We start from the raw sequence: 25,000 nt of genomic DNA on the forward strand, positions 1-25,000 counted from the left end.
ACTGCAGTATTTAAGGTGGAACGCACGTTTTACCCCCTCCACTGCTGTTTTATTAACTACAAATTCTTATTCTAACGTGCCATTCCACCTTAAATGTTTCATACGCGGCACTCTGCGACCTTAATCTTCTTAATTGTATTCCACCTTAAACGTTTCAGCGTGTAATGCACTGATTAATGCGTGTGTTGTTGCTGTACCATTTAAGGTGGAAGGGGGAGTTTAAATCAGTACACTCCACAGCGCACTAGTCAAACTGAGAGGTTGGTTTCCCATTCCACCTTAAATTATACATCAATTACATCCTTCAAGTTGAATTCAAACTCACATTTACACTTCATTCTGCATCATTTAAGGTGGAATTAGAAATGAAGGAGTCTCAAGGGACAGAATGTAACACACACACAATTTAAGGTGGAATGTAATATTGGAATAACCATTAATTGGATAATAGCAGTGTCTTAAATGTCTGCTCCACCTTTAATAGAGCAGCAGTTACACAGAGTACATTCTTTCTCATTTAAGGTGGAGTTTAGGATGAAGGAACCTCAGGTGACTGAATGTAGAACTTCAATGGAATAATAATAATGTAATAAAAGCAGTGTCATAAACATCTTTTCCACCTTAAAATCTACAGAAACTGCACTCCTAGGTGTGTGTGTGCGACCTGTGCTGAGATTTGAGCCACTGTTGGAGTTTTTCAGCAGTAAAAGCGTGTTAATGTCCATCTGAACACTTTGAGGACGTCGTGGACGTCATTAACTCGTCCGGTTTGTGACAGTGGACCCCTGCTCTGTCTCTTCTTCCCTCTCCCTTTGTTCTGACAGCAGCAGGAGACGTCAGATTTGCACTCGTTTGAACAGCCCGAGTGTTTTGTGTACGTTATTTAGTGCAGATCGTCCTTAGCCTCCTTTTGTGGATGACTGGGAAGGGGTAACTCGAGCGAGGTGGTGCTCAGTTTGTCGTAATGCAAACCTGCCCTCTTTTCCAGCGTGCGTGATTCGGTGACCGAGCTGTACACAAAGTTCCAGAGAGTGGTTTGATTCGGAGTGAAGCACTTCGTTCTAGAGAAGCCGTTACGGTTGGAGTTGTTGGGGGTGAGTGGGAGTGAATGGAACCAGACGTCCATTTAAACTCTGTTAGACTTTGAGGCTTTTGTCTGTTGTAGTCTGTTGTGTCCTAAAGCACACGTTTTCCACCACCACCGTCATTCCATATGAACGTACAGGAGACGTGTGTGTTTCACAGCTGCTGCTGGAGAGGAGGAAGAGGGCTGGATGTGTGCTGTAGACTCACAGACGCCTGGTTCCATTCACCGCTGCTGTAAAGAAATTTGAATCCACGAGTTTCTCTACGAGCAGCCGTTTCACACCAAAACATTCAGAGCCTTTGTTTACAGCTCAAACACGGGGCGAAGGGGACAGCGTTTGGAAAAAGAGAGACGTCCCTCTTTAACTGCTCTTCTTCTGAATGGACTGTGACAGGCGTTACAGGTTCAGTCCTGTAGCCCTGCGTCCAGACGGCTGAGTACACACTGGCTGGGCTTACTCTAGTGTGTGTGTGTGTGTGTGTGTGTGTGTGTTTGGTGCACTGAATTGTGACCAGAGCTCATTCATTGCCTTTTTTTTGTCTTCAGGAGCCTCTGCAAAACTAGCCAAACCTGAGTGTCAGGAATACACACACACACACACACACATACACACACACACACACAAAGTGGCTACAGGAGGCCAAACCCATCCTAAAGTATTAGCAAATCTTTTTAGACACTTTTTCGTGCCCAAAATCTATTGCAAAATATAGGGCATTAAAGCAACAATAGGTGGAATTTTTACTTTAAAACTCCTGCTTTAAAATCATTGTGATGCTGCACTGAGTTGTAACAGGGAGAAGAGAGCCTCTGTCATTGCTGCTCTGGACTCAGCACTGCAGAAACTGCACTCTGTAACTTTTGGAGGAGGGTAGGAAACCAAGCCCAACTCCCTTCCCTTTCCCTTTGATTCAGGAAAGTTTAATTACACCTCCGTAGGGGAGCCCGGAACAAACATCTAAAATCGAACCTAGTGTTCCTTTAATCAGGAGTGTGTTCCCCCCTCAGGACCTGGGAACATTGCAGTGAGTCGTCTGATGGCTGTCGGAGACACATGAGTAAGGGCAGGCTGTAGGGAGCGGTGTTGGGGAATGGAGGCCCTGCTGGCGGACTGCTGGTATTGAGCACGGTGAGCTCAGGCTCGTGGGCAGCTGCTCTGAGTGGAGTTACACCTGTAGATTCACACACACTTTATCACTGCTGGGGCTTTGAGGCCGGACCTGAGCCCAGATGTTTATTGCAGATGTTTGCATCAGGGCTGCACTGATCCTTTGTTATGCAAAGCTTTCTTGGAGGGTTCACACAGTGTGTGTGTGTGTGTGTGTGTGTGAGACTGAGTGTTTTGCCCTAATTTGGATGTTTTTGTGCGAGCCGAGGGGGAGATAGTGGGAATATTTCTGCCTCGATGCGGGCCGCAGTTAGAAATGTTTATGATTTATGCTGCAGTTCTGTCGCTCTTCCTTCTTTACTTCTCTTCATCCATCTCTCTCTCTCTCTCTCTCTCACCTTATCTCACTCCTTTATTCTTTATCTTTCTTATTCTATCTACACTTCAGGGACTTTAGATCCCGTGTGACATGACAGGGTTCATCCAGAGTGTGAGTGAGTGTGAGATGCAGTGTATCAGTAATTACATATTTAACTCTACGCTGTCAGACTCTAGTGAATCATACGCTACTGTATTTTATTCAAGTATTCAGAAGTATTTTGTATTGTACTTGTATCATATTGTAGTCTGTTGTGTTTTATTGTACCTTGGAGTATTGTATGGTTCTGTATTGTATTGTACTGTAGGGCAGTGTGTACTGTATTGTATTGTTCTCTGGTGTATTTTATTGTACTCTATTGTGTTGTATGGTTCTGTAGTGTATTGTACTTTAGGGCAGTGTGTATTGTTGTGTTGTACTGTAGGGCAGTGTGTGTTGTGTTGTACTGTAGGGCAGTGTGTATTGTGTTGTACTGTAGGGCAGTGTGTATTGTGTTGTGTTGTACTGTAGGGCAGTGTGTATTGTGTTGTACTGTAGGGCAGTGTGTATTGTGTTGTGTTGTACTGTAGGGCAGTGTGTATTGTGTTGTACTGTAGGGCAGTGTGTATTGTGTTGTGTTGTACTGTAGGGCAGTGTGTGTTGTGTTGTATTGTACTGTAGGGCAGTGTGTATTGTGTTGTATTGTACTTTAGGGCAGTGTGTATTGTGTTGTGTTGTACTGTAGGGCAGTGTGTGTTGTGTTGTGTTGTACTGTAGGGCAGTGTGTATTGTGTTGTGTTGTACTGTAGGGCAGTGTGTGTTGTGTTGTGTTGTACTGTAGGGCAGTGTGTGTTGTGTTGTGTTGTACTGTAGGGCAGTGTGTATTGTGTTGTGTTGTACTGTAGGGCAGTGTGTGTTGTGTTGTGTTGTACTGTAGGGCAGTGTGTATTGTGTTGTGTTGTACTGTAGGGCAGTGTGTGTTGTGTTGTATTGTACTGTAGGGCAGTGTGTATTGTGTTGTGTTGTACTGTAGGGCAGTGTGTGTTGTGTTGTGTTGTACTGTAGGGCAGTGTGTATTGTGTTGTGTTGTACTGTAGGGCAGTGTGTGTTGTGTTGTGTTGTACTGTAGGGCAGTGTGTGTTGTGTTGTGTTGTACTGTAGGGCAGTGTGTGTTGTGTTGTGTTGTACTGTAGGGCAGTGTGTGTTGTGTTGTGTTGTACTGTAGGGCAGTGTGTGTTGTGTTGTGTTGTACTGTAGGGCAGTGTGTATTGTGTTGTGTTGTACTGTAGGGCAGTGTGTGTTGTGTTGTGTTGTACTTTAGGGCAGTGTGTGTTGTGTTGTGTTGTACTTTAGGGCAGTGTGTGTTGTGTTGTGTTGTACTTTAGGGCAGTGTGTATTGTGTTGTGTTGTACTGTAGGGCAGTGTGTGTTGTGTTGTGTTGTACTTTAGGGCAGTGTGTGTTGTGTTGTACTGTAGGGCAGTGTGTGTTGTGTTGTACTGTAGGGCAGTGTGTGTTGTGTTGTATCGCATGGCTCTGTAGGGTAGTGTGTGTTGTGTGTGTTTTGTATTAATATGCAGCAGTGTGTAGTGTGTCATGTTGAATGTTGTGGTATCGTACCGCTGTGTCCTCTCTGTGTTATTATCAAAGCCAGTGAGTGTGTTTTCCTTTGTAAAGTCTGGATATAATCACATTCACACAGAGCGAGGTCAGATGTTGTGTTCGGACCCTCTCTGCTGCAGCTCTGGAGGTTCTTTCTGCTTTTTATTTGGTTTCAGAGAACACAGGAGGAATGTGAGCCGGCGAGTGTTGTACATTTTTATAAAACATCTGGTGGAAGCAGATCCTGAGGAATGTGTCCGAGGCGCTCTTGTTTTTCGCTGTGTGTTTGCAGATGGAACTCAGTCAGAGTTAAGTCTGTGTGTGTGTGTAAACACTATAACGTTCTCATGTCCTGGGATCAGCTATTAATACACACAGGTTATTTCTGGGAGATAAGGATTTGCATGAAATCTGCATTTCTCAAAGTCAAGCGGAGTTCTTTATATTTCTTCACATTTCAGGAGGAAAAACACTGCATTCATACTTTTATTTGGGTCATAAGTGGTGACAAATTGTGTACAAATCCCTTCAGTCTGTGTTCGTCTGGAGCCCACCAACCCACACACTGTGAAACAAGACCCCAGTCAGTTCTCTGAGCACTGCCTGAGTCAGAAACACGGGGTAAAACGAGTCGTTCTGATTCTGCTCCGCTTCTGACGTCAAGTGCAGAGACTTTAGAATGGCCCCGCCCCCTCGTCTGAGTCTGTCCAATCACAGCGCTGGACCCGCGTTTATGTGAGAGCGCAAAGACGAGGTTAAACTCAGCGAAACAGACACAACGAGCGCGGAGAAATAAGAGTAAAAAAAGGAGTAAAAACGGAGAAGAAAGAGAACAGAGTGAAAACGGCTAAAAACCAGAGCTTCTGCTCCTCGCTCCTCACTGCTGTGCGCTCGGGGTCGGGGTGAACAGCGAGCGGCTCGTTATCATTTAAAGGAACAGGGGCTGTTTACACAGGGGGAGAACACTGCTGTGGAACTGTGTTCTCTGGAGAGATGGAGTTGATCTAGTACTTTTAGGATGCTCTGGGACATCAGACATGGAGTGTACACCCCCCCCCCCCCCCCCCCCCCCCCCGAAAGCAGTGAGGGAGATGTTCTGAGCTGGATTCCTGCAGAGAAACACTGTGTGTTTAAGCGCTGACGAAACTGTCGCTGTGTCTTTGGCCCTGCGGTGATTGACAGGTGGTTTGATTGGTGATGGTTCAGGTTTGTAGAGTCCCCGATCAGGTTCTCTCGGTTCTGTGTCCTCGGGGCTTTTCCTTTGATCAACACTGTGTTACTGTGTGTAGCCTTTCTCTGGAATTTAAAGTACACTTCAGTTTAAACAAACACCACCCGCATGTCGCCTCTTAACAGAACGCTTTGATTTCTTCTGGAATTTAGTTTAGTTTCGTCTCGTTTAGCGAACACTTAGTGTTCCCTCATTTCCAGAGTTTGTCCCTGTGACCCACCCGTAGCTGTACGCTCTCTCAAGCCCCTCCCTCAGGGATGGTGTCACAGTGATGAGACCGTTAGCGAATCCCTGCTGTTCCTCGCCGTGTCTCTCTCTGTGTCCCCAGGCCTCTGTTCTAATGGAAACGGAGTAAACAGTCAGCCGCTCGTGAACCAGAACCAGACGAGGTGCGGCCCCGGTAACTCCAGGGCTCTTCTCCCGGGAGGAGAGTGTGATGGTGACTGACTCCCTACAAAGTGCACTTCACGGATTACAACAGTAACTCCACTGCACCCAGAGGGCGCTCTATTTCAGCAGGAAGACGCGAAGCTCATACCCCGATATAAACCGTATTAGAATTCCTCGTACGGCATACTGCACGATTGTGGAAACTGTTGTTTTATGACCTACAGTGTTATGACCTCAGAACCCAAGTCAGACTCTGACCAATCAGGGAGCAGCGCAAGACCTGAAGACCGCGGTGTTGATCTTAACGAAGGTGTTCAGTGTAAGGTTTTCTCCGTTAAGACGCGCAGTGAGAGCGGGTCCCCGCCGCACACAGGGAGCTGTGGAGTGTCTCTCAGCGTCTCACGCTGTCTCACAGTCCCAAGTGCGTTTGCTACAGCTCTGGGAAAAGGAATGTGAGGGAAATGTGGGAAATCAAATTCCGGCACACACAGAGCGCGAGTGTCCTGGGAAAACCCTGACGCTCCGAGTCCCTCTGATCACACTCAGTCCTCATTCACCAGGTAAACCAGCACGGGCCTCAGGATTCCCTTTAACAAGGTCACATGCAAAGTGTGTGTGTGTGTGTGTGTGTGTGTTTTTCTGGATTTCACTTGGATCCTACAGCGCATGTTTAACATTCCAGCTTCAGAACGACGCTTCCTGTCAACAAACTACTGCAACTCTCTCTCTCTTCTGTTCCTTCCCTGCTCTCTCTCGCTCTCTCTGTCTCTCTCTCTCTCTCTCTTGCTCGTGCTCGCTCTCGTTCTCTCTTGCTCTTGCTCTCCCTCTTTTGCTCTTGCTCGCTCTCTCTTGCTCTTTGTCTCTCTTGCTCTCGCTCTCTCTGTCTCTCTCTCTCTCTTGCTCGTGCTCACTCTCGTTCTCTCTCTTTTGCTCTCTCTTTCTTTTGCTCTCTCTCTTTCTTTTGCTCTCTCGCTCTCTTTTGCTCTCTCTCTTGCTCTCTCTTGCTCTCTCTCTCTCTCTTGCTCTCTCTCTCTCTCTTGCTCTCTCTCTCTCTCGCTCACGCTCACTCTCGTTCTCTCTTTTGCTCTCTCTCTCTCGCTCTTTCTCTCTCGCTGTCTTGCGCTCTCTCTCTCTCTCTTGCTCTCTCTCTCTTTCCCTCCCATGTCTCTCTACTCCTGTTTCATTCCCTTATCTCCACTCCCTAACACTGTCCCTCTCCCCCTCTCTCTCTCCTCTTCTGTCCCTTTGTTTCTCTCAGTTTCTCTCTCTCTCTCCCCGCCCCCCCTCTGCTCCTCATTTGTGTAGCTCCTCCCTCCGTAGCCCCGCCCCTCTCAGATAGTGTTACAGTAGTGATGGTTGTGAGTGGGTGGATGATGGTCAGTGTGGAGTTGTGGAGCTTCCTTCTGAACCTGGTGCTATAATAATAATAATAATAATAATAATTAATAATCTATATACCTGGGCTCATGTGCAGCTGCTCCAGAGCGTAGCCTCTGCTGGTCCAGGGTCAGCTGTGGGGTGTCTGTACCTCTGTAAACAGTCAGAGTTAATAATAGCATTAATGAAGAGTGTTAATTACAGGCAGCTATGATACACACACACACACACACACACACATTCCTGGAGTGTGTGTGTGAGATGTGTATGTAAACATGTTAAGTGATATGTGTTATCCATTCTACTGTGATTAACTCTCTCTCTCTCTCTCTCTCTCTCTCTCTCTGCTCCATGCTCCTTGTTTTTCTTTCTCTCTCCGTCACCTTCCTCTCTGCTGCTTCCATTTGTCTTTTCTTTTTTACTCTCTCCCTTCTCTGACTTTCATGTCTCTTTCTGTCTCACTGTTTCTCCTCCCTCTCTCTCCTCTCTCCAGACTCCACCCCTCCTCCCTCTCTCTATGATATGACATCACCCAGCGGTTGCCACAGAAACCGGCGCTCCTCTGCAGACAGTTGACAGCCAGGCAGGTGAGCAGTTCTTGTTGTTGTTTATTGTTTATCTTTGTTGTTGTTGTTGTTGTTGGGCTGATAAGCTGCAGACAAAGCAGGGGGACGTTCCTCGCTGTAGCGACTCTGTCAGAGTGTGGGCTCTGATATCTTTGCTAGAACACGTCTAGAACTGTGCTGCTCTGTGCACATCTGGCTGCGAGAGGTGTGGACCGCGCTACCTTCCGCTCCAGTGGAAACTCTGTGTCCCTCTGTCTCCCATATGCGCGCGCACTCACCCAGTCACTCATAGACGCGCACTCACCCAGTCACTCATAGACGCGCACTCACCCAGTCACTCATACGCGCGCGCACTCACCCAGTCACCCATGCGCGCGCGCACTCACCCAGTCACTCATAGACACGCACTCACCCAGTCTCCCATACGCGCGCGCACTCACCCAGTCACCCATACGCGCGCGCACTCACCCAGTCACCCATACGCGCGCGCACTCACCCAGTCACCCATACGCGCGCGCACTCACCCAGTCACCCATACGCGCGCGCACTCACCCAGTCACCCATACGCGCGCGCACTCACCCAGTCACTCATACGCGCGCGCACTCACCCAGTCACTCATACGCGCGCGCACTCACCCAGTCACTCATAGACGCGCACTCACCCAGTCTCCCATACGCGCGCGCACTCACCCAGTCACCCATACGCGCGCGCACTCACCCAGTCACCCATACGCGCGCGCACTCACCCAGTCTCCCATACGCGCGCGCACTCACCCAGTCACTCATACGCGCGCGCACTCACCCAGTCACTCATACGCGCGCGCACTCACCCAGTCACTCATACGCGCGCGCACTCACCCAGTCACTCATACGCGCGCGCACTCACCCAGTCACTCATACGCGCGCGCACTCACCCAGTCACCCATACGCGCGCGCACTCACCCAGTCACCCATACGCGCGCGCACTCACCCAGTCACCCATACGCGCGCGCACTCACCCAGTCTCCCATACGCGCGCGCACTCACCCAGTCTCCCATACGCGCGCGCACTCACCCAGTCTCCCATACGCGCGCGCACTCACCCAGTCACTCATACGCGCGCGTACTCACCCAGTCACTCATACGCGCGCGCACTCACCCAGTCACTCATACGCGCGCGCACTCACCCAGTCACTCATACGCGCGCGCACTCACCCAGTCACTCATACGCGCGCGCACTCACCCAGTCACTCATACGCGCGCGCACTCACCCAGTCACTCATACGCGCGCGCACTCACCCAGTCACTCATACGCGCGCGCACTCACCCAGTCACTCATACGCGCGCGCACTCACCCAGTCACTCATACGCGCGCGCACTCACCCAGTCACTCATACGCGCGCGCACTCACCCAGTCACTCATACGCGCGCGCACTCACCCAGTCACTCATACGCGCGCGCACTCACCCAGTCACTCATACGCGCGCGCACTCACCCAGTCACTCATACGCGCGCGCACTCACCCAGTCACTCATACGCGCGCGCACTCACCCAGTCTCCCATACGCGCGCGCACTCACCCAGTCACTCATACGCGCGCGCACTCACCCAGTCACTCATACGCGCGCGCACTCACCCAGTCACTCATACGCGCGCGCACTCACCCAGTCACCCATACGCGCGCGCACTCACCCAGTCACCCATACGCGCGCGCACTCACCCAGTCACCCATACGCGCGCGCACTCACCCAGTCACCCATACGCGCGCGCACTCACCCAGTCACCCATACGCGCGCGCACTCACCCAGTCACTCATACGCGCGCGCACTCACCCAGTCACTCATACGCGCGCGCACTCACCCAGTCACTCATACGCGCGCGCACTCACCCAGTCACCCATACGCGCGCGCACTCACCCAGTCACCCATACGCGCGCGCACTCACCCAGTCACCCATACGCGCGCGCACTCACCCAGTCACCCATACGCGCGCGCACTCACCCAGTCACCCATACGCGCGCGCACTCACCCAGTCACTCTTACGCGCGCGCACTCACCCAGTCACTCATACGCGCGCGCACTCACCCAGTCACTCATAGACGCGCACTCACCCAGTCTCCCATACGCGCGCGCACTCACCCAGTCACCCATACGCGCGCGCACTCACCCAGTCACCCATACGCGCGCGCACTCACCCAGTCTCCCATACGCGCGCGCACTCACCCAGTCACTCATACGCGCGCGCACTCACCCAGTCACTCATACGCGCGCGCACTCACCCAGTCACTCATACGCGCGCGCACTCACCCAGTCACTCATACGCGCGCGCACTCACCCAGTCACCCATACGCGCGCGCACTCACCCAGTCACCCATACGCGCGCGCACTCACCCAGTCACCCATACGCGCGCGCACTCACCCAGTCTCCCATACGCGCGCGCACTCACCCAGTCACTCATACGCGCGCGCACTCACCCAGTCACTCATACGCGCGCGCACTCACCCAGTCACTCATACGCGCGCGCACTCACCCAGTCACTCATACGCGCGCGCACTCACCCAGTCACTCATACGCGCGCGCACTCACCCAGTCACTCATACGCGCGCGCACTCACCCAGTCACTCATACGCGCGCGCACTCACCCAGTCACTCATACGCGCGCGCACTCACCCAGTCACTCATACGCGCGCGCACTCACCCAGTCACTCATACGCGCGCGCACTCACCCAGTCACTCATACGCGCGCGCACTCACCCAGTCACTCATACGCGCGCGCACTCACCCAGTCACTCATACGCGCGCGCACTCACCCAGTCACTCATACGCGCGCGCACTCACCCAGTCTCCCATACGCGCGCGCACTCACCCAGTCACTCATACGCGCGCGCACTCACCCAGTCACTCATACGCGCGCGCACTCACCCAGTCACTCATACGCGCGCGCACTCACCCAGTCACCCATACGCGCGCGCACTCACCCAGTCACCCATACGCGCGCGCACTCACCCAGTCACCCATACGCGCGCGCACTCACCCAGTCACCCATACGCGCGCGCACTCACCCAGTCTCCCATACGCGCGCGCACTCACCCAGTCACTCATACGCGCGCGCACTCACCCAGTCACTCATACGCATTAGAGGGGTGTAGATGAGTTGAGATGAGACGTGTTTGTTACGGGGTACTTCCTGTTCTATAAAATAAATAAAATAAATCCCTGCTGAAGTGTGTGATCCAGTTTTAATGAAGATTACGGTAATAATAGCACAGCAGGGACTCAGTAGTAACTACAGATCATTCTCTAACTGGACCTTAGATTTGTGTGAATTGATCTCTCCCTCCTTCTCTGAGTGTGTCCAATCATGGAGATTTAAAGCAGCCACACACACACACACACACACACAGAGGCTGATTAATGGTGTGTCAGTGCTGTGTGGGGCTGTATCTGCAGAGGCAAAGTCCAGCGCAGCAGAAAGAGCAGGGTTTTTCTTGTTGTGTTGGAACACGCCCCGTCCCTTGTTCCCCTCCGCTCTCTAATACCTCACTTACTCTCCGCTGGACTCATTTTTTCCACTGTGTTGGATTTAAGGCTGGTTCTGTCTCTGCCAGAATCACACAGCAGTGTAAAACACACTCACAACACACCAGGACCAGCCTGTAGTAGAGATAACGGTCACTGTTTTAACATTAAACACGTTGTTAAGAAAAATAAACATACCTTTAAATTATTTCATGTTTTTATCTCAGAAAAACCCCACGAGCCCCACAGCAGTGTTCTCCCCCTGTGTAAACAGCCCCTGTTCAGAACGCCCGCTTTCAGCACCTGTTCCTTTAAATGATAATGAGCCGCTCGCTGTTCACCCCGACCCCGAGCGCACAGCAGTGAGGAGCGAGGAGCAGAAGCTCTGGTTTTTAGCCGTTTTCACTCTGTTCTCTTTCTTCTCCGTTTTTACTCAGTGCTCTTATTTCTCCGCGCTCGTTGTGTCTGTTTTGCTGAGTTTAACCTCGTCTTTGCGCTCTCACGTAAACACGGGTCCAGCGCTGTGATTGGACAGACTCAGACGAGGGGGCGGGGCCATTCTAAAGTCTCTGCACTTGACGTCAGAAGCGGAGCAGAATCAGAACGACTCGTTTTATCCTGTGTTTCAGACTCAGGCAGCGCACAGAGAACTGACTGGGGTCTTGTTTCACAGTGTGTGGGTTGGTGGTCTCCAGATCCACACTTTAATGCGCTGATTTCCTCATGATATTTTCCTCTCTCTTCTTTCTCAGGGTTCTGCGATGGCTGCGCAGGTGGAAATCGAGGCTGGACGGCTCCGTCTGAGCCCGCTGAGCGACTCCAGTAATAAAAGTCTGGTGGAGGGCTCCTCTGGACCGCAGTCGTCTCTTATCATTAACCCAGAACCGAGGAAACCCGTCCCAGGCCCTAAACCCAGACTAACTCCCAAGCCTTTCAGTGTGGAGAGAAACCCAACCATCCGACCCATCCTCGCCCCGAAACCTCAGCCCAGGCCCAAACCCGAGTCTGCGCGCCCTACAGCTGACAAACCGGAGCCTCTGAGCGTCCCCAAGCCTCAGCCGGTCAGCAAGCCCAAACCGGCCAGTACACGGCCGGCTACTTCTGCTGGCAAACCGGGTCCCAAACCGACGGCGGCCCAAAGCTTGTCTCCTTCACCTCCTACGGGACCTGGTAAACCAGCATCGTCCCAGAGTGGAGGCCTCCTGGGTAGAACAAGCTACAGACCCTCTCCTTCTCAGCCCAAACCGAGCGTTCGTCAGCAGCGGCCTGCTAAGGAGTGGTCCGGAGTGTCCCGATCCAAACCTGCTCCTGCTTCCATCACAAGAGCCAAGTCCATGGGTTTCCTGCCTGGAGCAGGACTGGACAGCATCGCAGATCCAGAAGAAGAGCGCGAGGTGTTCAGTCCTGAGACCAGAGCCTCCAAACCGAGGCCCGTTTCTGCCATTTTCCTTCAAGACTCGACTCAAACCGAGCCCAAACCCCAAGGTCCGACGCCGACTCCTCGATGGACGGCCAGACGCCCACTGTCCGCCGACCTCACGTCCAAATTCGAGTCTGTGGGACTCTCCCTCCACCGGCCGAAGCCTGTGAAAGGAGAAGACAAGGTCAACGCGGAGACGGCTCCGGAACCTCCCGCTCAGGACAGCGCCGCAGTCCCGGAGGACGTGGGAGGTAGAAGCGAAGAGAAGGAGCGCGGAGAGGACGACAGCAGAGTCCGGAAGGAGCCGGAAAGCGAGGACTCGAAGCCGGAGGAAAAATCAGGCGGCAGCAGCATTAAGAGGAGGATCAGCCTCCTCCTCGACTCCTCCTCCTCCACCTTCTCCGTGCCACCCGCCAAGGGGGCGGAGCCTCGTTCCCCGGCTCAGCCAATCCCGGACACGGATGGAGCCGTCGGAGTCAAGCAGCGAATCAGAGAGCTAACCGAGGACCTCGGCACGGCCCCGGCTCCACCCCAGAAACCACAGTTTAAGCCCCGCCCACTGCCCATGGACCTCACCAAACGGTAGGTCTTCTGTCCTGCACAAACGCTCTCTCCCTCTCTCACCTTCTCTTTCTGCCTCTTTCTCCCTCTTTCTCTCTTTCTCTCTCCCTCTTTCTCTCTTTCTCCCTCTTTCTCTCTCTCTCTTTCTCCCTCTTTCTTTCTCTCTTTCTCTCTTTCTCCCTCTTTCTCTCTCTCTCTTTCTCTCTTTCTCCCTCTTTCTCTCTTTCTCCCTCTTTCTCCCTCTTTCTCTCTCTCCCTCTCTCTCTCTCTTTCTTTCTTTCTCTCTCTCTCTCTTTCTCCCTCTTTCTCTCTCTCTCTCTTTCTCCCTCTTTCTCTCTCCCTCTTTCTCTCTTTCTCCCTCTCTCTCTCTCTCTCTCTCTCTCTCTCTCTTTCTCTCTCTCTCTCTTTTTCTCTTTCTCTCTCCCTCTTTCTCTCTCTCTTTCTCTTTCTCTCTTTCTCCCTCTCTCTTTCTCTCTCTCTCTCTCTCTCTCTCTCTCTCTCTCTCTCTCTCTCTCTCTGTCTCTCTCTCTTTTTCTGGAATCATCATCAGTCTTTAACAATACATCCACCCATTACTCCATCCATCTTCTGTAAGCTCTTCTACCTGATCACTGAGCTCAGGGCAGGGGCACAGCTCATGAGTTTAAATATTTGTTCCTGAGGAGGTGTGTGTGTGTGTGTGTGATGTTCTCAGGTTTGTGCCGGACATGGAGAGCCCCAGCTCTGCGGAGGGGAAAGGTCTTCAGGAGAGTGCTGAGGAGCCCTCCCTCAGGAAGGTGAGACCCTCCCTCCACTGCGTTGTTTTATTAAAACAGACGAGGAAAAGTTTGAAGGTTCTGTATACGACAGCCAATCAGAGCCAAGCTCATTTGCATATTTCAGTCTTAAAGCCACAGTGCTGTGGAAATGGACGTGGATTAATAGAGAGAAGCAGAAGGAGGAGGAGGGGATGGATGGAGAGAATGAGGAAGAATAACAGAGAGAGAGAGAGAGAGAGTACAGGTTGGAAGAAGTACAGAATGTTATCCCTCTTCTGTCAGGACACAGAAGTTGTTTATTTTCACGCGTCACTGTGGAAGTGTTGTTTACAGCTGCGTTAAGAATGAAATATTAGTAAACACAGGTGCTTTAATATTAAAGCTCAGACGCTGCGTCTGCGCTCGGTTCCCTTATCTAAAATAAACAGTTGCTGTGGAGATAAACACTGCTTGGTGTGAAGGTCAGTAAATCTGTGGTCACTAATAACACCTCTGTCCAGACAGCAGCGCTAGCAGCTGATTAGCGTACGTCAGCCCCGCGGTGCTACTGCTGTCCCTGTCCCTGTCCCTGTCCCCGTCCTTCTCCGGTCCAGCTGGGACGACACGGTTAACGTGAGGCTGAGTAAATGACTGAATCCGGAAATGCAGTGAGGCCGTAAGAGGTTGTGAAGTCACAGACCGACCTGTGGTTTTGTGTGGTATAAGCCCTTTAAAACCTCGCCCTGTGGTGCACTGACTTAATCAGAGTCAGCGTCTCGGTGAAAGAGGACGTAGAGCCGTGTGGGGACAGGGATAAACCTCCACTGACTCCTGGGGTTGTGTTTCCTTTACAGGACTTCGAAGGGAATGAGAAATATTAGGAGAGAGAGAGAGAGAGAGAGAGAGAGAGAGGGAGAGAGAGGGCGAGGGGGGTATGAGTGGAAAAGAAAACATGAAGCGTATGAATGGGTCGTGTTTTTTTTTTTAAAGGCCGCATTAATGCCAGTGAGGTGTGGTGTGACAGGTGTGTAACCTGAGACTCTGGGATAGTCATCTTCTGATTATGAGAGAGAGAGAGAGAGAGAGAGAGAGAGAGAGAGAGAGAGAGAGAGAGGTGTAAAATGAGAGAAAGAGTCAAAATTTTACACCAAGAAAGTAAAAGTAAAGTAAGAAGTTGTAACTAAGAGGGTGAGAGAGAGGTGTGAGGGAGAAAGGGATGCCTGAGAGGAAGAGCGAGAGAGAGGGAGGTAAAGGTTAAAAGAGAGAGAGTGTGTAAAGTGCACGCTTTGAAGTGTGCACCTTCTTGATTTCAAAACGGGAACAAAGAAACCAGCGTTCTCCTTTTCACAGCCTTCCCTCACATTCCCTCCTTTGCTCTCTCTCTCTCTCTCTCTCTCTCTCACCCCACCCCTCCCCCCCTGGTGAGAGCAACAAAAACAGATCGAACAGAAAGTAAAATAAAAAAGATGTGTGTGTGTCCACAGGTATGAGAGTGTGAAACTGTCCATAGGTGTGTGTGTGTGGGGGTGTGTGAGTGACTGACTGAGTGGTGAGTGAGTGACTGGGCGATCTGCTAAACTGCCCCTTGCCTGATGATAGCACATTGTCCACGTTCAGAATAGCGTCCCACTGTGGACGGCTGTAATTACTCCTGGAGACTGCTGTATTTCACAGAGTAATTTTAGATTTGGTTTGGAGCTGGTTCTGGAGCTTGTTGCTGATTCCCGATGTTATGGACAAGCCGAGGAATCCAGAGGAATGTGAAAGAGCTCAGATGTGGGGTGCTTTATAATGAATTGTAATTCGAGTGAGAACGAGAGTCCGAGCTGGAGCTGGAGAAATGGTGAAATCAAAAGGCAAAGACAAAGGGAGCTGGAGAGGCAGTGAGAAGTTGAGGGTAGTGTAGTTAAGTGACGAGTAAGTATCAGACAAGCATTGTTTTTCAGGAAAGCATGGATAGGTACGTAAACTAAGTTCAGACACCAGACGTGTGTAATGGTGCTTTTCTATTGCATGGTACTTACTCAACTACGCTCAGCACGGTTCAACATGCTTTTCAGTCCCTGGTCCTTTTCCATTAGCACAATCCTGAAATGGTATCAGTGTCGTCTCTAACCCCGTCTCTAAGGGGAACAGTGGGCTTTGGAAACCACAACAACGGCGGTGGTAACGTTAAGCGGTGTTTACTCATGGTGTATTGGCGTGTTGTTGTTGTTTGGGACTGAACACAGCTCCGTCATCAGTTCAGACAGATCAGTAGAGTTTCTTCCTTCCTTGTTGCAGCGTCCAGCTCTCGCTGGATTCTTTCGTCGGCCACCGATCCAAGGAGCGTTTGAACCTCTTTAAAAGACCACAGCATCATTTTACGAGCTGCCGTCGTGAGTCGGATAAAAACAAACGTGATCTCTGCTGCAGCTGGAGATTTTACAGATGGAGAGTTGGTGCTGGTCGTCTGCGTTGCGTGGCGTAGAGTGACGACTCTCTCTGGACGATCAGCGCTCTGCAAGGTTTACACGCCACGGTTTAGTCCTTACTCGACTCGCTCTGAACCATGAGAGAACAGCCACTAAACAAGAACCTGCTTCCAGAACCAGATTCACCTGAGGGAGGAGGGGAAAAGACAAGCCGAGTACCATGCAGTGGAAAAGCACCATTAGTTATGTTGAGGCACTTGGTTGATTAACTACGTTTGGGGTAAAGAGAGAAACTGTAAATTATTGCTTTGTTTGACCTCACAATATAATAATAAAAACCTAATTCTCTTCTTCAGAATGAGGACCCCTTCATCACTGGACAGTCCAAGAATCCAGATGACAGCAGCAACTCCCCTAGCAGCAGTGGTGGGATGCAAACAGTCCGAGCTTCTCTATTTGATAACGTGGTGGAAAGACACAGTGTTCAGTTGGTGGAGGACAGCAGCAGCAGCCCTGGGGGCCTGGTGATAAAACCTATGCCCAGACGAAACCCCCCTCTCCGGTCTAAAGCTGAGAGCGCCCCCAAACATCTGGACAGTGAAGACGATGGAAGTTTGGTCACTGCGACGTACAGAGAATCAGAGTCTCCCTCCAGCCCGCGGCGCGTGGAGCACATATTTGATACGTTGGCTCCTGTGGAGGAAATCCGTGTGGTTAGTGAAAGTATCCCAGCTGCCCATCTGGAAGATCGAGCACTCACTCTACGCTCCCGGAGATCAGATGGGTCAGAAAGGATGCCACAAACAACCAGAGGTCCAAATGAAGATAGTAGTGCAATGTCAAAGGAAAAAGATGGTCTCCCAGCAGACCCCAGTTCCCGGGTCCTCAGAGTGGGGGCGCTGCAGAAGTGGGGAGATTCAGAACCTCTGGATTCTGAGACAGAGCATCAGAGGGAGATTGTCCGAAAGATGGAGGAAGAGATCCAGAGGCAGTTGGAGGTTCACAAGGCTGCCAGAGCTGACATGGAAGAGGAAGAACGACTTGAGAGGCAGAAGCAGCTGGAGCTCGAGAGGCAGAAGCAGATGGAGCTCGAGAGGCAGAAGCAGATGGAGCTCGAGAGGCAGAAGCAGATGGAGCTCGAGAGGCAGAAGCAGATGGAGCTCGAGAGGCAGATGGAGATGGAAAGATGGAAGCAGATGGAGGCAGAGAGGCAGAAGCAGATGGAGGCAGAGAGGCAGAAGCAGATGGAGGCAGAGAGAGAAAGAGAAGAGGCTGCGGCAGCAGCAAAAAGACAGAAGATGGGAGAAACCGAAGAGCATCCGACGGCCAGGCCTAGAGCCACCTACTTTGCTCTTACAGGTCAGTTGCATGAGACGGTGCACCAGGCGGCTGGACAGGAAGAACAAATGAAATTCAGAAGCAGAGAACAAGGAAAAATGGGAGATCGGGCAACGACTGACGTACCGTTTGATGACTTCTCTGTTGGAAACAGCGGGAGATGGAGTTATCAAGGCAGAGCGGCTTTGATAAGAAGGAATCCTTCAATGGACACTGCACTCATGAGACGTTTGCCGAGAGAACGACGGAAGAGTGAAGGTAGAGAGAAGGCACAGTGGAATACACCACAAGTGAAAGAGAAGGAGATGGAAGACAATTTGGAGATGGAGCGACAGAGGCTGGCAGAGTATGAAAGGATGAGGGATCTTGAGAAGCAGAAGAAACAAAGGGAACTGGAGATTGAGAAGCAAAATGAAATTGAAAGGGAGAGAAAAAAGGAGCTGGAAAGACAAAGGGAGCTGGAAAAAGAGAAAGAGAGACAAAGGGAGTTGGAAAGGCAGAGGGAGAGGCAAAAAGAAATGGAGAGACAAAGAGAGCTGGAGAGGCAAAGGGAACTCGAACGTCAGAAACAACTGGAAAAGGAACGACAGCAACAGATTGAATATGAGAAAAGAAAGGCGGCAGAGAGAGAGCTTGAGCAACAGAGGGAGTTTGAGAGGCAAAGACAGAAAGAATACGAGAGAGAGAAGGAGCGAATGCTGGACCAGGAACGGCTGAAGCTGAGAGAGTTTGAAAAGCAGAAGGAGATGGAGCGAGAAAGGGAATTACAGCTAGAGCTGGAGAAACAGAGAGAAATGGAGAGACAAAGACAAAGGGAGCTGGAGAGGCAGCGAGAAGTCGAGAGGCAGAAGGAACTGGAACGACAGCAAGAGTTAGAAAGACAACGGGAGCTCGAGAGACAGAAGGAGCTTGAGAAAGAAAGACAGAGGCAGCTTGAGAGACAGAAAGAGTTAGAGAGACAGAAGGAGCTTGAGAAAGAAAGACAGAGGCAGCTGGAGAGACAGAGAGAGTTAGAGAGACAGAGGGAGCTTGAAAGGCAAAGAGAGATTGAAATGCAGAAAGAAGTGGAGAGGCAAAGAGAGCAGGAGCGACATCAGGAATTGGAAAGGCAGAAACAGGAATTGGAAAGGCAGAAACAAGAATTTGAAAGGCAGAAACAGGAATTTGAAAGGCAGAAACTGAAAGAACTGGAGATGCAGAGGTGGGTGCAGTCTGAACGACAGAAAGTAGAGGAGCGAGAAATGCAGAAGCAGCGAGAAGATCTTGAGAGGATCAGGAATCTTGAGAGGCAGCAGCTTCTTGACTTCCAGCAGCAGAAAGAGAGTGAGAGACAATTTCAGCAGGAGAGGGATAAACAAGCAGCACAGCAGAGGAGAGAAAGGGAAGAAGAGTTGCGGAGGCAAGAGAACGAGGACAAGAAGATGGCAGAGTCGCCTCTGAGGCCCAAAGTGTTAGATCTGGATTCAGTGTTTTTGGGAGACAGGGATGGGAGTCCCACAAACCGATGGAAGCAACCTTCACCTCATGCTGAAGAACCATACAAACCATCCATCCTGGACATAGATTCCTTCAGGAATCAAGTGCAACCTGAAGTTTCTGTGGATCCGTTTGGTATGCCGGAATTTGCCACAACTAAACTTGCATCTCCAGGTCATCCACAAAGTTTGCTGCAGAATCTCCAGCCCAACACAGTTCCTCAACACCATCAGCAGGGCATCCCTCCTCCTCAGTATCAGCTCCAACCTCAGTTTCAATCTCAGCCAGTTCCTCCTCAAGCCATTTTGCAGAATCCCCAGCCCAACGTTATGCCTCAGTACCAGCAGCTGGGTTTGGCTCCACCTCAGTATCAATCCCAACCCAACCTTGTTGCTCAACCTCAGCAGCCTGCCTTGCAACCTTCCTTCCCTCCAGAACAAGCAAGTGTTCAAGCACCCTTGCAACCCGCCGTCCTCCACCAAGCAATCCCTGCAGAGAGACCTAGAACCCAACCGCAGACCTTTCCACCTCCAGATTGGGCCGCTCCTGCCTCAGGACGACCCTCTGCTCAAGTCGAACCCTGGGTTACATCGCAGGGTGAATCAACCGTTGATGAACCTCTATGGCTTACCGCTTCAGAAGGTTCCCGAAGGCCTATCAGCACCAGGCTGAGCAGCATAGAACAAATGCTCCAGCGGCAAGAAGAAAGACTCTCGGGATCTCTTCTGAGCCCAACTTTGGCACCTTCGTTGATCTTGACCCAAGCCCCTGCTTTCTCATCTCCATCGGTTGCAATCCCGGGTCCTACCTTGACACCTACGTCTACCACAGGAACCTCCCCGTTTACTCTTTTGACTCCACAGCAAGTCTGGACTACACCTAACGATGGAGCTTCGGCGGCAGGCTCCGTGCCCAAGAGAGAGACCTTGAACTCATCGGCGGCGGCTGAACCAGTCTGGACTCCAACCTGGGAGCTGGCTTCTCAGGAACGGGCCCAGACACCGCAAACGAACCAAGGGAGTCAGGTGAGTAGGTGCATGCTTGTTAGTACACAGTAGGGCATCTATTACTAGACAAAAGATAATTGTCCACAATGGAGTCACGGAGAAAAAAAAAACCTATGAATGAATATTGTCAAAAGATCCAATTTAAAAAAGAGCATTACTTAAATGTGAAGTCATTATTGCACATTTGACTAATTCTAAACCTGTATAGGGTGTTTAATAGGCATCTCAGGCAGTTTTTTATACAATTGGGCTTCAATTAATTGCCTCATCCAGGTTACACGCGATATACACACCTCTCGGCTGCTTCTCGCCTTATTGTTCATGAAGAGGCATTTGTGAAGGCTAAAGCATCTAGTTGTTTCATATCTGCACACTTGAACCATACAGCAGTATTCATCTGTAGTGTTGGATAAGTGCAGGTCATGGACGTGTCGTGTTGCTACTCAGCTAACCCGCATAGCTATACCCATACCTATAAAGGTATCTATAAACCATCTAGTATAAGTTTAGAAGTAATGAATGAAGGACGCATGTTTGCGTCTCCACGTGGACTGTGCACGTTATTTCATTCGCAATGACATTCGCTTTAACTACGAAGCAGCCTTAAGAGTGCGTTAGCATCACGTTATAGAAGGAGTCCGAGCTGGAGGATGGATACTGGCCGTATGAGATTGGAGATTCTTATTGATTCTGTTTTGTGAAATTTGCATGTATCACTTGTTGAGTTGTTTGTGACACACTGGCACTGTGTGTGTATGTGTGGTGTGTGTAGGAACAGTCACGGATGAGATCAAGGAGCGTTGGCCGGAGATCGACTCCAGAAGAGAGTTCTGTAGACGGGCCGCTGTCTCGAATCAGGAGTCGGAGCGCTCACAGAGAGAGAGTTCAACCGAGCTGGGTGAGTCAGTAGAAACCACACACACACACACACACACACACACACACACATACAGTATATAAACACACACACACACACACACAGAGAGAGAAGATGCCTGCGTGAAGTAGAAAATAGACAACAGAACAAGGCGAGTCACGTTACGAACAACAAAGCTCTGAGTCATACAGGTAAACACCCAAACACACACACACCCACCCACTCGTGACTGTGTGATTTAAAATACACTTACAGACAACACAGCGCGTCACACAGTAAACACCCAAACACACACATCTACACCACCATTCAAAAGTCTATGGAGAGTGTGTCACGTCTGCTGTCGAGGGGCTTCACTCTGTAAATCCCTTCACAGTCACAGATACACTGAAGAGTGAGCTCTGTGAGGCTTCATCACAATCTCAGAGCTGGAGAACACTGTGAAAGAGAGAGACAAGCTGTAGAGCACCAGGAAGAATAATGGAATAATATTCAGTGTGTCTTGTGACTGCACAGATATTGTACGTAATAACTACATAAAACCACATGCATCTCGACATAAAGCCATTGTATCGTCTGTGAGAGGTGTGTATGTGCCACAGCTTCATTAATCACATTGTGAAAAAATCCCTTGTGCACATCAAAGTGTGAACCTGAGTCCACCAACCCACACACTGTGAAACAAGACCCCAGTCAGTTCTCTGAGCGCTGCCTGAGTCAGAAACACGGGGTAAAACGAGTCGTTCTGATTCTGCTCTGCTTCTGACGTCAAGTGCAGAGGCTTTAGAATGGCCCCGCCCCCTCGTCTGAGTCTGTCCAATCACAGCGCTGGACCTGTGTTTATGTGAGAGCACAAAGACGAGGTTAAACTCAGCAAAACAGACACAACGAGCGCGGAGAAATAAGAGCACTGAGTAAAAACGGAGAAGAAAGAGAACAGAGTGAAAACGGCTAAAAACCAGAGCTTCTGCTCCTCGCTCCTCACTGCTGTGCGCTCGGGGTCGGGGTGAACAGAGAGCGGCTCATTATCATTTAAAGGAACAGGTGCTGTTTACACAGGGGGAGAACACTGCTGTGGGGTTTCATTGAGAAACAGAACTGTGTTCCTCTGTGGAGATGAGGGGAATGTCTCCTGTTGTGAAAATTAAAAAAGCACTGGGGGTGTGGTTTGTGGAGAGATAGTGTACATTGTTGTGAGTGTTCTTGTATTAGTCTGAGGCTGTGATTGAACCTGTTTGTGTGGGAGGAGCTGGAATGCAGCTTGATGACTGTTACAGGAGCGTCTTGGCGTTGACTAACGTCAGTGTTATTCATTGTTTATTTCCATACACAGTCACTCGCTCCGTTCACTGGGGCTTTATCGGACCGGACCGGACCTGCTCACACACCGTGGTTTAACCAAGTGCAAATGGCCCGAAGTTCACGTCCACAAACACAAACACACACGCGCTTGTGTGTGTGGTTGTTGTGAGAGAGGTGCGTGGTGGTGTGTTTGTACACCGGCCAGGTGCAGGGCCGTGAGGTTAGGTTCCTGAAGGACAGGTTCCTCTGGTTCCCGCATTCGTTTCTCTATCCCTGGGTGAAATTAATGATTGATAATCTCTTCAGACTGTGAGAAGAGTGTGTGGCCACTGAGATTTAGTGCTTTGCGGGAAACGCTTCCTCCTCCTGGTTCACGTGGGTCCACGTATCTGCTGGAGGTTAAAGTTTAACCCTGACGTTTCAGGGACTGTCCTTTTCTCAGAAGTGAAGGGTTTTGATCAGGATTTTGCTGATCGTTTACTGCACTAACAGCTTCTAATCTTCTGGGAGGGATCTGGAATTGATGCAGCGCTGGATAATAATTCAGTATAAATATTTAAACAATATAAATGTCTCAATAACACATTATTTCAGTATTTGGACGTTCATTATTCAGTGTTTACAGCATCTGTGCCCTCCATTTCGTCTAAATTTATTTTAAAAACATTAATGTCGACCAGGACAGGGCTGGACGATACGGCCACACTTTATATCACGATATATTTCTTAATTTCGGTCGATACGATATGAATATAATCAATTTGATATCAATATGAACAATAGAAAAGCCACAGAAAAACTGACCAGACAACAGACATATTGATATATTGATAACAAATTGATTATATTCATATCGTATCAACCGAAATTAAGAAATAAATCGTGATATAATTCTTGGCCGTATCGTCCAGCCCTAAGTAGATGGTGAAATACTGCTGTGGTGTTTCTCAGGAAACGCTAGTGAGGTCAGGTCTAGGTCCTGGATCGTCCTGAAGGCATTGGCCGGAGCTCCATCCCTCCACAGAACACAATTCTGCTGCTGGGATTTAAACCCCTCTGGCTAACGCTTGGCCTGGGGTCAGTGGAGATTCTTCATTCTCTCTGTGCACACTCATAAAAAGGAGGATCCATAAATATTCAGGCGTGTAGGGTAGAGTTTAAGCTGTAAATCAACACTCGAGCTTCAGCTCCTCGTGGCCTACATTCAGGCCTTGATTTCTGTTAATGTGTCGCCATCTGCTGACGAGTGTGGGCTATTACATCACATCAAGTCACAACAAGTCACGTGGTCTCTGTGTTTGTGGATGTTTAGTTTACTACATTATTTGAACACAGCAGGTGTTCTTCACACTGAATATTACATCATGAATGGACCAATAGAAACACTCCAAAGTTACTTTCAATAACATCATCTTACATTGATTCCACTGAGAGTTAAGAGGGTATTTTCCTTCTTCTGTAAAGATACTGTATCTTTTAAGGTGGGGCAGTGTGTGTGAGTAAGAGGCGACTGTATATTTTAAGGTGGAGGGGTGTGTGTGAGTAAGAGGCGACTATCTTTTAAGGTGGAGCAGTGTGTGTGAGTAAGAGGCGACTGTATCTTTTAAGGTGGAGGGGTGTGTGTGAGTAAGAGGCGACTGTATCTTTTAAGGTGGAGGGGTGTGTGTGAGTAAGAGGCGACTATCTTTTAAGGTGGAGCAGTGTGTGTGAGTAAGAGGCGACTGTATCTTTTAAGGTGGAGGGGTGTGTGTGAGTAAGAGGCGACTGTATCTTTTAAGGTGGAGGGGTGTGTGTGAGTAAGAGGCGACTGTATCTTTTAAGGTGGAGCGCTGTGTGTGAGTAAGAGACGACTGTATCTTTTAAGGTGGAGCAGTGTGTGTGAGTAAGAATTGACTATCTTTTAAGGTGGAGCGGTGTGTGTGAGTAAGAAGCGGCTGTTTCTTTTAAAGTGGAGCGGTGTGTGTGAGTAAGAAGCGGCTGTTTCTTTTAAGGTGGAGCGGTGTGTGTGAGTAAGAAGAGACTGTATCTTTTAAGGTGGAGCGGTGTGTGTGAGTAAGAGGCGACTGTATCTTTTAAGGTGGAGGGGTGTGTGTGAGTAAGAGGCGACTGTATCTTTTAAGGTGGAGGGGTGTGTGTGAGTAAGAGGCGACTATCTTTTAAGGTGGAGCAGTGTGTGTGAGTAAGAGGCGACTGTATCTTTTAAGGTGGAGGGGTGTGTGTGAGTAAGAGGCGACTGTATCTTTTAAGGTGGAGGGGTGTGTGTGAGTAAGAGGCGACTATCTTTTAAGGTGGAGCAGTGTGTGTGAGTAAGAGGCGACTGTATCTTTTAAGGTGGAGGGGTGTGTGTGAGTAAGAGGCGACTGTATCTTTTAAGGTGGAGGGGTGTGTGTGAGTAAGAGGCGACTGTATCTTTTAAGGTGGAGCGCTGTGTGTGAGTAAGAGACGACTGTATCTTTTAAGGTGGAACAGTGTGTGTGAGTAAGAGGCGACTATCTTTTAAGGTGGAGGGGTGTGTGTGAGTAAGAGGCGACTATCTTTTAAGGTGGAGCGGTGTGTGTGAGTAAGAAGCGACTATCTTTTAAGGTGGAGCGGTGTGTGTGAGTAAGAAGCGACTGTATCTTTTAAGGTGGAGCGGTGTGTGTGAGTAAGAAGCG

The 25,000-nt window shown here is 50.0% G+C and overlaps 1 protein-coding gene across 2 annotated transcripts in view; it reads left to right on the forward strand.

Moving 5' to 3' along the window:
* Nucleotides 1–25,000, forward strand: part of si:ch73-138n13.1 (uncharacterized) — a 49,378-nt gene that overhangs the window by 955 nt on the left and 23,423 nt on the right. The window contains exons 1-6 of one of the 2 annotated variants that reach the window (XM_066643145.1): nt 6,305–6,334; nt 7,645–7,738; nt 11,967–13,216; nt 13,890–13,971; nt 16,703–20,185; nt 20,940–21,065. In XM_066643145.1, coding sequence (XP_066499242.1) covers nt 11,976–13,216; nt 13,890–13,971; nt 16,703–20,185; nt 20,940–21,065 — 4,932 coding nt within the window. In that variant the 5' untranslated portion in view covers nt 6,305–6,334; nt 7,645–7,738; nt 11,967–11,975. Of the gene's footprint in view, nt 1–6,304; nt 6,335–7,644; nt 7,739–11,966; nt 13,217–13,889; nt 13,972–16,702; nt 20,186–20,939; nt 21,066–25,000 lie in introns of those variants that run through there. The other variant, XM_066643144.1, reaches the window with a different exon arrangement.

The sequence above is a fragment of the Hoplias malabaricus genome, chromosome 14 (assembly GCF_029633855.1).
Source record: "Hoplias malabaricus isolate fHopMal1 chromosome 14, fHopMal1.hap1, whole genome shotgun sequence".
NCBI classification, from domain to species: Eukaryota; Metazoa; Chordata; class Actinopteri; order Characiformes; family Erythrinidae; genus Hoplias; species Hoplias malabaricus.